The 14,552-nt window shown below is 34.6% G+C and overlaps 2 protein-coding genes across 2 annotated transcripts; one reads left to right on the top strand and one right to left on the bottom strand.

Moving 5' to 3' along the window:
* Positions 1-2,106: 2,106 nt before the first annotated feature.
* On the top strand, positions 2,107-5,712 carry LOC110683747. The gene is made up of 5 exons (XM_021860146.1): positions 2,107-2,475; positions 2,582-2,716; positions 4,471-4,508; positions 4,636-4,702; positions 4,972-5,712. The coding sequence occupies exons 1-5, from the start codon at positions 2,284-2,286 to the stop codon at positions 5,335-5,337; spliced, it is 798 nt and encodes a 265-aa protein (XP_021715838.1). The 5' UTR covers positions 2,107-2,283; the 3' UTR covers positions 5,338-5,712.
* A 445-nt stretch (positions 5,713-6,157) lies between these two features.
* On the bottom strand, positions 6,158-13,931 carry LOC110683746 (zinc finger CCCH domain-containing protein 16-like). Its single transcript, XM_021860145.1, has 11 exons — positions 13,554-13,931; positions 12,254-12,434; positions 11,999-12,063; positions 11,794-11,889; positions 10,638-10,731; positions 9,664-9,884; positions 9,321-9,397; positions 8,926-9,018; positions 8,502-8,859; positions 8,197-8,269; positions 6,158-6,612 (listed from the first exon to the last, which is right to left on the bottom strand). Exons 1-11 carry the CDS (start codon positions 13,595-13,597, stop codon positions 6,574-6,576), a joined length of 1,341 nt encoding a protein of 446 aa, XP_021715837.1. The 5' UTR covers positions 13,598-13,931; the 3' UTR covers positions 6,158-6,573.
* Positions 13,932-14,552: the final 621 nt, after the last annotated feature.

Below are 14,552 nucleotides of genomic sequence, written 5' to 3'. Positions count from 1 at the left end.
CTAATATCAGCAAAAACTCGTCATGTAAATTCTTAATTAAACTATAATTATTGTCAAATAATTAATCAAAAATTAAATAATTATAATTTATTTTTTTTTTATAACAAATTAATTATAATTAGATTTAGTTGTTTCATAATCGTTATTTTATAAAAAGTATAAATTGTAATGAAAACATAAATTAATAAAATATGGTGATTTGTAGGAGAGAGAAAATGTAAGTAGGGTATTGAAAGTGGATTGCTAAACACCGCCAACAAAAATGATCACCACCGCCAACATTTCGTGTGAATGGACAATCGTAGCCATACTACTTCACCATCCCTTCATCCTCCCGGCAACCCACAACCCCTTCCAACCGGCAATCACAACCCCTTCCAACCGAGACCCACCACACCCCCCCCTCTATTACAACGCACCACCTTCCCTATCCCGCGTGAAGGTGGTTTTTTTTATTTCAGGCAACCGTGGTAACCGGAGCCCAAAACCAGTTATCGTGCATGGTAACCGGAGCCCAAAACCGGTTACCGTGCGTGGTAACCGGAGCCCAAAACAAATTACCATGGATGGTAACCGGTTTTGGGCTCCGGTTACCACGCACGGTAACCGATTTTGGGCTCCGTTTACCGTGCACCTTAACCAATTCTATGGTAACCGGAGCCTGTTATCATGCACGGTAATCGATTTTGAGCTCCGGTTACCATACACGATAATTAATTTTGGGCTTTGGTTACCGCGATTGCCTGAATTTTTTTTATTTTTTTTTAAGGAGGGAAGTTGGTGGGTCGTCGGTGCGGTGGTGATCGTCGCCAGTCAGTGTGGTGGGGTGGTGGGGTGGTGGTGGTGTTAGTCATCAATTAGGGTGGTGGTGTCAAGGTGTTAGTGATTGATGGAAAATGAGGATTGATGACATGACATCATTAATCATTAATCTATCTTTGTTTTACTCAAAAACATCATTTAATGTTTTGTATTTCCCATTGAAATATTTCATTATTGTTATTTGTCTTATTCTTTCCTCTTTAATTCACGTAAAATCTTAAAAACAGGAATGTAATTTAGGGACGGAGAGAGTAAAAAAAGGAAAGAAGAAATGTAATTTTGGAATACCCAAAAAGGAAAGCAGGAATGTAAAAAAGGGAGGGAGTAGTTTATTTTTCACATTGAAAAACTTGAAATTTCTCATTCTCCCGATAGATAGTACTTCGGTACACCCAAACTCAAGGAAATGTAGAGAACAACCTATAGGAGCTATGCCCAGTTAATATGCAATATTAACAAAATATGTTAATATGGTGGCATTTTCGCAATTATGAGCACTTCTTGAAATATTTTAATGTTATTTTTGGATATTGCTGATGGGCCACTTAACTGACGTTTCTTAACGTTTTTGTAACTCTTGTTCTTGTTCTGGAGCTTCATACAACCCCGTTCCTTCTCATCCCTTCTCTCTCCTCTCTCCTCTTGCTGTACTCTTCTCCTCTTGCTCTACTCTTCAAATTCGACAAAGTCATAATCAAATTACATATGAGACCAAAATTCTAGTCTAACAACCAACAGATTACACCTAAAAAAATTCCAACTAAACAAACAACAAAATTACAAAACTGAACCTTAGATCTAACATGGCTTCCACCACCATCTCCGTCTTTGTCTTCGCATCTGCGTTCCTCAACACCGTCTTCATCTTCATCTAAAATGGCTTCCACCACCACCACCGTCTTCGAGGTCACAACGCCGCTTCGCGGCGACACAAAAAGACACCCTAGTAGCAGATAGTGTCAATTAGGGCCATATCAACCCTTTTGGGGAAGCATCTCCTTCGCAACAACAATTTTAACCACCACCTGTGGTGGTTGGTGAGGTGTGCAGTTTGTTAGTGTAGAGGAATTACCAATGGGGACATACACATAGCCTGGCAAGAATGGAGTATATTGACGTTTGTAGACGAACGTTTAAAGACACCGATTAAATGACGATTCTACCCTTACTAAAGTGTGTGAATTGACCACCGCACCCCATATAAACATAAGATGTTAATATGCAATATTAACAGGTATTTTCTCCAACCCATAGGCCTAAGTGCCTAACTGTATTTCTTATAAATCAAAAACTCAACCACTCATTATCAACTAAACCCACGTGTAACATTCATAAGCAAATCCAGTAATTATACTCCAATTTATAATTTTTTTATTTTATTTATATATAAACCCTTTTGATTTTCTGGGTGTTTTGTAGGAGCTAAGTTTACTGTAGAATTATTCTAACAAGTGTTCAACAATGTCAGTAAATTGTTGTTTTCTCCCCAATACCTCTAATCCAAGAACACCCATTTCTTTTCTCAGACAAAACAGGAAAAAACCTAATCTGGGTCATTTTCATTTCCCTCTAAATTCCTCTTATTCTCCTCCTAAATTCACTTGTCATCTTAGCATTGGTTTTGATGATATTCTTACAATCACCCAAAATAAGGTAATGGGTATTCTTCATTTTCAATAAATTTATTTTTTGGGGATTTTTCTTGTTCATTTTGGAAGTTTATTTATGTTTTCTGATTTTTTTTTTTTTTTTTGGATAGGTTTTGATTGCAGCAGGTGTATCCGCAGCAATTGGGCAATTAGCAAAGCCATTTACATCAGTTTTGCTGTATGGCAAAAATTTTGATATAAAAGCTGTTATTCAAGCTGGTGGATTTCCTTCTACTCATTCTTCTGTGAGCACACACTTTCAGTTACTTGTGTTTATGATGTTGTTTGACTTTGATTTGATAATTGGTTTGTATGATATGCTTGTTCTGATTTTCTGAACAAAACCCTTCAAATTAAGTTTACATCCGAATTCGGAGAATTTGGTTGGTTAAATGGAGTTCAATTAGTGGTATTCATTTGTTTTCTTGGTCATATGTGTGATGGTACTTATTTTACTCTCTTATTCTCATCCATGAGTATTCCTTTCAGCTAGATAAGATGGTTAGTGTTGTAATCATTTACACCCGTCCTCAATTTGATGTGTCGTATTGCCTTAATTTCAAGTTATTTGACCATTTAACTAACATTATGTCATGTTAATGTAAATTTGTAATCACTTGATATATTAATGTATTATTAGCTTGAGCAGTTTAAATATGAACACAATATAACTTATTAGTCCTGAATCCAATGCAATAGCCAACTCTATGTATATTTATAACCTTATACTTCACTATTAGTTTGAACTAGAGGGGGTATATTCTTTTTGGAGTAGGAAGTGATAGCAATATGAAGAAACATAATGAGAGAGATTTTCTAGTGTTGTAAGATGAGCATAAGATCTGACTATGTCAAGATTTGTTGCAAGAAAAACCCTATCTTGTTCCCTGTTCGCTATATAAGTTGCTTTTTAACTCCCAAAAATTTCATAGTATTACAAGATAGGATCATATCATCAAATGCTATTTTATCATAATATATACACAACTTATACAGTGAGTCCAGCAAGAGAGAGTAGTTAAGAGCTTGAGTGGAATGTATTGTTCAAGTCTATATGGATGGTTATAAAGAAAACCCTGTCCCCTGTTGTGTTCACCGTTTAAGTTTTGCATTATCCTCTTCATAATAATGCAAGGAGCACAATAGAAGATCCTCAGTGTTTTAAGTTGTGGGTAATGAACCAAATGATACATGGCCATAGATGTACCTTCTTGTCTTGTGTCATATTGGGAAATTCCAGTGAATATATTAAAACGTACCTTTCCCAAATTTGAAAGTTTGCACATACTTGGGTGGTTCATAGATAAAAGATCTTAAAATAAATGCTTTTAAAAAGGCGTTACGTTCCAAGATATATCAGTGCTTGAGTGCACATACAAAGTGTTATTGTGCTCTTCTTATTCTAGCATAACACCCCGCTCCTTGATTCCCCAATAATAAGCCTCTTTCATATATATATATATATATATATATATATATATATATATATATATATATATCTTCTATTCTTCTTATCTATAAAACTAAATAGTTTATTCTATGTCCAAAAAAAAAAAGAGAATTAATATAACTAAATAGTAAAATACTTATATGTAGCATACTAGGTTTGTCAAGATGGTAATTTTGGTGTTTGACATAAATTTGTGCGACTGCTTTCACGTCCATCATATGAAGGGTATTTTTGTAAGCTGTATAGGAAAATAGGACTGCTGTTATTGAAATATTTCATTTCAGCATGCTTAATGTGAAGCAAGTGAAAGTGCCTTTTGTATGGTCCTTGTGTGATGTGGTAGTTTCTTTTCTGATATGAGATTTGAGAAAACTTGGTTTATGTGTCAATATATTTTGGCATACCGATGTTTGAAGTAGTGTCCCTTGTGTTTAGTTATTATAGCATGTCATTATATGGAATACTACCTATAATTGTAGTTTGGGAGATTGGGTTTTTGTATGCTGATATTTTTGCATTTCTTAGGTCTTCTGTTTTTCCAATTGACAGGCAGTTGTGGCTGCAGCGACTTCTCTGGCACTTGATAGGTTGACTCTTGTAAAATCTTTTGTTTAGCAAAGCTATTATTTTTACTCTTTATGTTTCTCTTCATTTTATTGCACTCGTGATATGTCCTTTATTTGTTATTTTGACATGTTTTATATTTAAATGCAGGGGCTTCTCGGATTCAATATTTGGAATGAGTGTTGTTTACGCAGGACTTGTTATGTATGATGCACAGGTATAAGACAATGTATTCATTTACATTTGGTGACATCTATTTTTCTGCTGTTCCTTGCACCCACCTCCTTTTGCCAATAGCCCTGTATAATTTTTATGAAGTCAACCTAGGCACCTAGCCTGTACTTTGGGAAAGAGCTATGTGGATCACTGCAGCCAACACAAGAGAACGATACACATTGTTTTACTGTACTGTTTTTCCGGGTGATAAATTTGTTCTAAACAACTTAAATCGGTGGCCCCTGATTTTTAAAAACATTTTCTTGTCAGGGAGTAAGGAGAGAAGTTGGAATTCATGCTAGAACACTAAACAGGCTGCTGATGGAGGACCAGATAAAGTCTGTAATGAAAGACAATGAAGAAATCAGAAATTCTGTACCAGAAAAGTCATCTGCGACAAACATAAAAAGCTCACGTTTCCTTGAAGAACCGAATACTTTTAGTAAAGAACCGACAACTGCAACTCAATTACTCGGATCTAGGCTACTGAACAGTACAGCTGAGAGGGGGAAAAAATTAGAGAAAACTAATTCTAATATAGCTCTAAAAGAATCAATTGGTCACACTGAGGTTGAAGTTATAGCAGGAGCACTATGGGGTTTCCTCGTAACCTTGACTGTTTATGCCATTATGTGATCATGGCTTGTTCAATATCTTCTATATTTATAGCATACAAAATTCTTATTGTGACAGTCTAATACCAATGTCACTTGATCATGTTTTTCATAGATGTCGATAGTTAAATGTGTTGAACTTGATTAGCCAAGGAGAAACATGGTTCTTAGCAGAGCTGGTGAGCTCTGGCCATTTTTGTTAGGATATGAATCTGGGCATGAATTATGCTGCTCTTGGTTCTACCAAGTTTTGCGCGGCCATGTTTCTGAGAAAACATGAAAATTTCACCAAAATTGTGTGTTTCAAGAGATACAATACAGAATTACGGAGCATTTTCTTCCAAAGTTTGTAAAGATGTTCCAAGAGTATAGTAAAGCAATTAAAATCTTTTCCTCATTTCCTTCTGTAGATGCTTGGTTATTCTACCCCCATTATTTTCCTCTCTCGTGTTTTCTTGAACCAAAAATGATTCGACACTCCAATCATAATTGACACCCCCCATCAAACAAATACTGACCCAAATAAGCGAATATCTCATCACCATATATGATCTGGGCAGAAATAATCCAAAAACCCAAAACTATTACAAGAAACAATCTTAAATTAGTACAAGTGAGAAGCTGCAATAAGTCTTACAGACGAAACTGATCAGGCTTCCCTTCACAATCTAGGCTTGATTAAAGGTTTTTGGGTGACTTTAAAGTTTTAGAGTGACATTGAAACTTATAGAAATATATATCATCAAAGGATGGTTAAGTCTGTCATTGACACACCATCTCAAGAAAACATGTCCATGAACCCGGTGTACAAGAAGATACAATCTTGAAACCATCTTTCGGAAAAAAAAAAATAAAAAAAAAAAAAAAATAAACAAGTGGAGATCAAAGTCTGACCTCATGAACACATCCAAATCTTTTTCGTGAAACCAAGAGTAAGTTTGTCAGTTGTATCAATCTACAATTACATTATAATACGATACTATCATCATAACCAAACCTCAGATAAAATGTGAGTTCCCTAGAACCTATTAACATGTGTGTAGGCGTTAGAACACTAATCTATCAATACGTATTGAAAAAATGTTCACAAGAATCACTTTATCCAGATAGATTGGATCAAGAAAAGATATCAGTTTATGAACTGTGAACTTCGTAGCAGCTACTCTATTTCTTCAGACATCAACGATCATTAACAAGCTTCCTCTCTTATACCTTTTGTTTTTGAGCGGGTCCAAATAACTCTCTTAGCCATTTATCTCTATCTAACATAAGCTTCCGGAGGTGGTTGCTCTGGAATCTGTAGAGGGAACTTAAATGGGTTATACACTTATACATGACAAATAGGATCCTATGCACAAGAATCTGAAACCAAATGAATAACATTTCGTACTCAAAACAGGTATGTGAACCAACTTTCATATTGCAAGATTTCAAGGATTATGATAATTTGCCCATTACTTGAATTATGATAATTGCTAGCAAAATTGGCCTCAACACTCTGAAGTATGGCTTGAGTCTGTACTTTGCTTAGTTGCCAAAACACCACAAACTAATGACTTGGGTGCAAAGCGCAACTTTAGTGAGTTTTCTGGCCACCATTCTCAATGGAGCCGGTGAATTAAATTTTTATTTTTCAATTTGCGTACCGAAAAATATCCCGTAAACTTCGGGGGTCATTTTGACCCTTTAAGGACCTAAATTGAGCTCGAAACAAGGAAAAACATAGCGCACATGATTCATTTAGTGTGTTATATCACATCTCGATTTGTGTGTCATTGTTTTTTTAAGCCATATTGAGTCATTTACGCTATTTTTTTTTTTGCTTGTTTCGAACTCAATTTGGACTCTTAAGGTTCAAAATGACCCCTGAAATCTTTATGGGACATTTTTCGGTACGCAAATCGAAAAAAATCACCGGCTCCAATGAAAATGGTGGCCGGAAAACTCACTAAAGATGCGCTTTGCACCCAAGTCATTAGTTTGTGGTATTTTGACAACTAAGCAAAGTACAGGGGTGCACCCAAGCCATAGTTCAAAGTGTTGAGGCCAATTTTGCCACAATAGTCACTCCACAGCAATTACTACTTAGCTACGAAGTATTACATTGGGTCCAAACCAAATAACTCATAAAATAATTGAGTATTACTCAGCTCCACCGTCTCTTATTTTTAGTAAAGACATCAAGAAATCCAATCATACACTATTATTAGAATTTGGAAATAGCCCTGTTCTCTAAACCTGATTTTTGCTGAACTTAAAATATTTTAAGGGTAAATTCAACTTTCTCTCATAGTAAATCTGGAATTGTTAATCTCTGAGATTACTGGGGCTCCCTCTTATTTTTATTGAGCTTAAATTATTTTTGCTAAACTTAAATTAAATTCACTGATATTACAATATAATTGATGAGCTTAAATTATTTGTATAGATTAAAACTTATATTTTACTATAATTGCGGTCAAAAGCTCACTGGACATATATTTGTTGAACTTAATTTATTTTGGTTGAGCTCAACATTTTTTACTCGGCTGAAAATATTTTCCTCCACTAAATTTTTTTTTTCCAATGTAATTTGAATAAGGTGAAGACAACAGGCCTAATTATTTCAATACATCCCGATGACTACTAATTCAAGTGAGGGGGGGTTACTCTTCCTATGATCATATGAGCACTTCTCATATTTCACTGTATCCCAGAATATCAGGACGCTGCTCACAAAAAGTCATTACACACTACATTGAGAACTTTCTTGAGCAGTGTTAACAAATTTACAACTTTGCACTTCACCATAAGGATATTTTTGGCAGCTTATAAAAGCTATTATACTATAATATAGATATGTAAGTTCAACGAGCTGAAGAAATGATAATAAAAGGTTTACCTCTCCAAGCTTCCACTCCTGCTTCAACCAAATGCTTGCATCTACAGCTGAGATCTCTAGAGGATTGTTGTCTCTGAAAACAAGAAAATCAGAACCAAAGTAGTGTCAATATGGTCACAGGTATATAATAAAATTTAAGGTTTAAACATGAAGGAGGGTGCAGATACAAGATCATGTTCTGCCAAGAATAGGTCACAGTTAAAGTACATAACATAAAGTTATCAATCAGATCAAATACATCAGTTTACACATTAGTTTTGTGATATGTAAAGATGCCAATGATCGATATGTTATGCTAAACTTACATCGTTTGTTGAACTCCATTAGCACCAACAAATCCATTGAAAGTTGTAGTAGAATTGTTGACTGCAGGAGTCTGAATATCAAGTGATACTGATGAAGTTGAAGGTAGTTGGCTGCCTTGACTATTTATACCACTATTGCCAAAGCCTCCTGCGTTGGAAGTAATTGGAGCTCCACCTGTTTGCACTGGCACTTGAGGCCCTTGATTATTCATTCCAATATTACCGAAGCCTACCGCAGGAGGAGTAAAGGTATTCCCCCCTGCTTCTTGACCTCTCATGGCACTGTTGCCAAAGAAGCCACTTGTGTTGGCAGCAAAACTTCCTCCTGGCTGAGCAGGAACTTGAGTGCCAAAAATACCTAGTGAAATAGAGGTTATTAAACAATTTATCTCCATGTTGCAAGATGAGGAGATATATTCAGTACCTTGACTACTCATGCCACTATTGCCGAAGCCACTTTTGTTGGCAGCAGGCAGAATTCCACCTGGTTGTGCAGAAACTTGAGTGCCAAAGGGACCTACAGATTGTAAAAGCTAGTTAAACAATATCTCCGAGTGGCGAGATGAGGAGATGAATGGAGACCCTACTGATGAATGGATACCATGTATGGCACATAGACTCAGCTAAAGTATCCAACATATATGTATAAGCCTTGGACAAGGACATTTATCGGATAATGGTGCATTTTTTTTACTTAAAGTGTCCAAGTATCCATTCTCAGCATCTCACGTAGGAATCTCTAGTACTTAAATAGAAAAGAGAAGAATACAGGATAGCAAATGCTAGATGCACTGGGACGTGAAAGGTGCACTTGCTAACCTGAAGGAGCACTATTTCCTCCAAATGGGCCAGGGCCTTGGGATTGCCCAAAAGCACTGTTTGATGGAGTAGAAGGCCTGCAACAAGTGATTGCTCAACCATATCAGGTAAACTGAATCATAGTAGAATCATAAAAGTAAAGCAGAAAATTTATTCAGAGCTCCAACATTTACAGATTACATGGTAGTATAGTACTGATATGAAGCATTATCTTTGACATTAGCATGTTTTTTGGAGCCCCTCTTAGGTTACTGTTTGCGTTCACTGTCCAGGCACAATAAATGCACAATTTTATGCTTGACACAACTACCTAGAGCTAAATGCTCAACATAGTGATACTTGCCTTACACCAAATGAAAGGTTAGGAGATGGACTATGTTGATTTGAAGGTGCAAATGAAGAAAAACCACTATTTTGAAGTGTCGGTGATGGTGAGCTGGCGTTAGCTGCTGGAAATAAGCTTTGGTTCGGCTGAGCAGGAAGTGTATTCTTTGTATATGGATTTTTAAGCAAGTTTTCAAATTCGATCTTCTTAGAATTCACTAAACCCCTTTCTCTTTCAACCTGTGCAAGGAAGAGTTTAGTCATAGTAAAAAAAAAATCAACAAACTCAAAGTAAGTATGTCACCCAGAACCCCAGTGTCAATAATCCAGAAAGGAAATAATAAAGCTACTAGTTCTAAACAAAAACAACAGTCCCTAGCTAACAATATGGCTTCAGCACAAACTAACTCAACAAAATTGGTCATGAAACAAAGATTTTCCATGCAGGTAAATTACAGAAGACTTACAAAATATGAAACCAAAAAGAACTGATGAGATTACCAAACACAAATATTTTAGCAGGAAAGAGGAAACAAATTTAATACAAAAGGCTACAATCTTTTTCCCTGTTAAAAAAGTATATTTTCTGTCAATTCACATGTGTAGAACAAACCGCAGTTATCCTACTTGAAAAAACTAATGCATTCCCATGATTCCATGAATCCCTTTAGTATTAATAGCTACAGACTCCACAGTTTCATTACAGACAATACGGTTCATCAAAATACAAAACTTTATCCAGACTTCAGAAAAACTACTGTGTACAGCTATTTCACAGGTAAATACTTTGTTTTCCATTGAGCACCAATAAGCATAAACATAGAAAAATTCACATTGAATGGGAATAATGTATCTTGCAAGCCAACTAGGAAGAAAATAATGTATGTGTAAGATAAATGATGATCATCAAAGAGACAAAGACCCCTAAAGATCAATAAATTTCGACAGACTGCAAATTAATGCCTCATTTAGCAGTGAAGGCAAAAGGCTTACAATTGACTGCAAACTGGTGCCACGTTTAGCATCATCATATGCCACTGCCCGCAACTCTTCATAACTAATATCACCGGTAATATCACATGGAAAGCTGCAAAAAAAAGATAGTTAAAAAATAAACCTATCCTTGGAATATTAGTAATAAAATATAGATTAAAAATAATCCTATCCTTGGAATATTAGTAATAAAATATAGAACCTGAGGAGCCATATATTTTTGAATTTTTAACACAGCTCGAAAAGGCACTAATGGATAACATTTTCACCTTTAGATATTACTCCCAACATATTAAATACACCTTAGGAGTGGGTAAACAAGATAAAATGACATGTTTTTTCAATAGTTCGCTCTCACATACATCTTGCTATGCATACTATTAAATATTAATGCAATTGCAATTATATATTCTAAAAAAACATTAACTAAAAATAAAAGAAAAAAAAACAAACAAACTAAAAAATTATCAGTCTTTTCAAGATAGAGAGTGATAGGCACACACACGCATGTGCGCGGACACACGCCTGAAATTTAGTATCATGCATTTTATTTTAAAAGAGAAGAGTAACCAAGGATCAATTAAGTCAGTGTGCTTAGCCTGGAAAGGGTTGTTGTGCTTAACATGACAAACACTAGACCTTTCTTAAGAAGGAGAAAACTTAACAGCATCAAAACACTAAATCCAACTTGATCTCACAAGTGTAATCAGGCAAGAAAACTACTCGGTAAGATCAACTCTTTTGAAGTCTTTGTATTGTATACACGGCATCCTCTTCTTCGTTGAAACCCTCTCGAGAAGTGGGGTTCAACTGAAAATCTAAATTAGTTTATCAATTTTAGTATTGATTGAGATGCTCAGAAAACCCGCTCTGATATCAAATTTTGTCAACTTGGAGATTTATGTCAATAAAGGTAGTACAAGGAACCATCCAATCAGAGATTCATGAAACAGCCAAACTTTTTGATAATGACTTATCAATTCATTAGAAAACTCATAGTAAACACTTTACCAGGAGACTCAACTACTGAAACTTGTTATCAGAGTAATGAAAAATGCTTCCTTCTCAATAAACAAAGATATAAACAAACACAGGTTAAGACAAACAGATGTGGTAAACAACACCTATTATCTATAGTCACCAAAAAAAGACTTACTATTTAAAATGTCCATAACATGTTAGCTTCCAAAGTGGACTCTCATTCTGAAAATCTTCAGCAATTTGACGCTTGCAAGAATCCGGATCTGTACACCTACAGATACAAAATTACCACATCATAAGTAAAGGACAACTTGAAAGAAGAAACTAGAAAATTGTTCCTCTCATTCTCCAGACATGAAGAAAAATTACATTAAACTTACTTGTGACTAGCAGCCTGAGACTGATTCTGGGGCTGTTCTGAGCGAACCCATTTATTCTCAAAAGGCTGTGGATTCACAAATTGAAATCAGTAAATAGCAAATGAATCTTATTATCAGTGGTCATATAAGATTTTTTAAATAAACAAAACTAAAAAAAAAAAGTTCAGATTGACTGCAAGTAGCTGATCATTGTGGACAATGGAGAAGCTCCTCACTAAGAAAACATAGAGATTTCAGGTAAGTGGGGACAAGAACCTTATTTGAATTTGGTTGCCCAAATCCTCCTGAAGAACCACTATTTTGGACACCAAAACCAAAGGGATTGGGCTTCTGCTGCTGGAAAGGTGTGGCAGTCTGCGAACCAAACCCAAAAGCATTGGATTTTGGCTGTTGCTGAGTGGCGTGGGAGAATTTACATTTATCACCAAAACGACAGCTGAATGAAATATGAGAATTGTGATGATCAGAACACCAAAATAAGCCAGCTTTTTTTTTTCCAAGAAAACACAAATATTACAAATTTCTTTTGATTTGTTAAGGTTGCATGTCAGAGGTTGCATACAGCTCCTTTTTTTACAATATTAACTCCCACTTTCACCATTTCACGAATATTATTGTACACTGATTCCCATATTCAAGTTAAATTCTAATTAGAATTATTGCAAAATTATATCAGGTGAGTTCCACTTTTTACAAACCCATGATACTAAAGGACCCAATACATACACTTACTTGGTTACTCTAAAACTCTAAAAGTGAACTGGTGAAGATACTAAAGTCAAATATACACTTATGAATTACAAAGCTTAAATTGCCATTTAAAGACACTTTATAAGCTCTTCCAATGCAAATTTAATGGTGCAAAAATAAGCAAAATTAAAAAATCACTTTTTCCTTCTCAACAAAATAAAGACTTAAAGTCAAATAAGAATAATGGAAACCAAGGGAATTCGTAATTGAATGGACTTTCTTTACTATCATTTGCTTTCCTTCCTACTAATACTAATACAATTACCAAATCAATGAATCATAAACATTAATTTATTACTTCTTTCATGTTTTATTTTCCATTCTACTCCGTATCTGTATTAAGTTACATTCGGAACAATCGAAAACCTAATCCAGTCTCAAGAAATGCAAATTTATACAACAAAACTCATTGTCTTAGCTCAAATAGCACTTCTTCCCAAAAGAACCTTCGCCACCAATCTGGGTATTCTCCAAATTCTTCCTTGTACCAATGAATTCTCTACCAAATTAACAACAAATTAACTATTCTGGGTATTTTCCAAATTCTTCCTTATACCAATGATGTATTCATCATTCTTCCACTCAAGTATTCAAGTATGTAGAAATTCAATTCTCTTCCAAAACAATGTCAAATTGAAGAGCAAAAACTCCCAAATCCCAACCCATCAAAACCCACAAACAAAAAATTGGAAAAACACAAAATTACAGAACAATAGTGAAATTAAAGGTCACCCATAATAATTTGTATAAAAAAAATTACAGAGAAAATTGCAGGAAAATAAAGAAGGTAGAAAAGGTAGCTTACCTCCCACGCAGAAAATTTCTGCAAGGTTCTTTCTTAATGGGCATATTTGATCTGGGGAACACTTCTTTTACTGCAACACTGAACAGAAAGACTGAAATGTTCAACGTTGGAACTTTATTGTTTGTGTTATATACACCAAATTTGATTGAGGTTTTGCTAAGAGCTTTGCAAATTAGCGTTTTATTCAATCTAATAAATAAATATATTTCACCAAAAGAAAAAAAAAAAAGGGAGAATCCAGGTTAATCTCTGACATTGACATTGAGAAAAAATTAAAAAAGAAAATGAAATTGTTGGTGTATGGATTTTTTTAAAACCCTAATAAATAGGGAGTAATAATTATGTACTAAAGACCCTTCATGATCGTTAATCCTTAATTAAATTTAAATTAGTTTTTTTTTTATTTTTTTGAGGAAAAATTAATTTTAAATTAGTTGTTGATCGGTTGGGCCAGGAGAAAAAAACGCAAGTGAAAGTTATGAAATAATCGAAAAATGAGATTATTAAAAGAAAATTATTCAAAGATGAGATTTTTAAAACCAACATTTCTAATAAAATATCATACATCATGATTAATACTCGTATTGTAATATTAGGACGTTTTGTGTGTGTGGTTGGTCACACTATTTGTCCGCTTGTAAAATAACAAAGTAACCCCTATAACACTGGCTAAGTAACTTCTATATCACCGATGAAGTAACCTTGTAACATTAACCGGGTAACCCCTATCAACACTAACGAAGTAACTTTTATAACACTAACAAAGTAACTCGATGGTGGCTTTGTGGATAGCCACATAAAAGAATTTGTGTGTAAATAAAAAAAATGTTTAATACAGTATAATTATATTAGAATTGATTGAATTTATTAGACTTAATTAAACTTATGTTAGACCTGATTGAAACTTATTACTCCATATGTAAATAAAATACGTAGTAATAATGTTGTATAAAAATTGTTAAATTAGTCTCATTTTACTTCAAAAAAAAAATCTCAATT

Source organism: Chenopodium quinoa, unplaced genomic scaffold (assembly GCF_001683475.1).
Source record: "Chenopodium quinoa cultivar QQ74 unplaced genomic scaffold, ASM168347v1, whole genome shotgun sequence".
Lineage (NCBI taxonomy): Eukaryota > Viridiplantae > Streptophyta > Magnoliopsida > Caryophyllales > Amaranthaceae > Chenopodium > Chenopodium quinoa.
Note: the sequence above shows the minus strand (reverse complement) of the source record. Positions and strands in the feature narration are given on the sequence as shown.

Coding starts and splice junctions, on each gene's coding strand:
- LOC110683747 (XM_021860146.1), top strand. CDS start 2,284: ATGTCAGTAAATTGTTGTTTTCTCCCCAATACCTCTAATCCAAGAACA. Junction 2,717..4,470: donor TTCCTTCTACTCATTCTTCT/GTGAGCACACAC, acceptor TCCAATTGACAG/GCAGTTGTGGCTGCAGCGAC. Junction 4,509..4,635: donor ACTTCTCTGGCACTTGATAG/GTTGACTCTTGT, acceptor ATTTAAATGCAG/GGGCTTCTCGGATTCAATAT.
- LOC110683746 (XM_021860145.1), bottom strand. CDS start 13,597: ATGCCCATTAAGAAAGAACCTTGCAGAAATTTTCTGCGTGGGAG. Junction 11,890..11,998: donor TCTCAGGCTGCTAGTCACAA/GTAAGTTTAATG, acceptor TTGTATCTGTAG/GTGTACAGATCCGGATTCTT. Junction 6,613..8,196: donor AGGAGTGGAAGCTTGGAGAG/GTAAACCTTTTA, acceptor TTCCCTCTACAG/ATTCCAGAGCAACCACCTCC.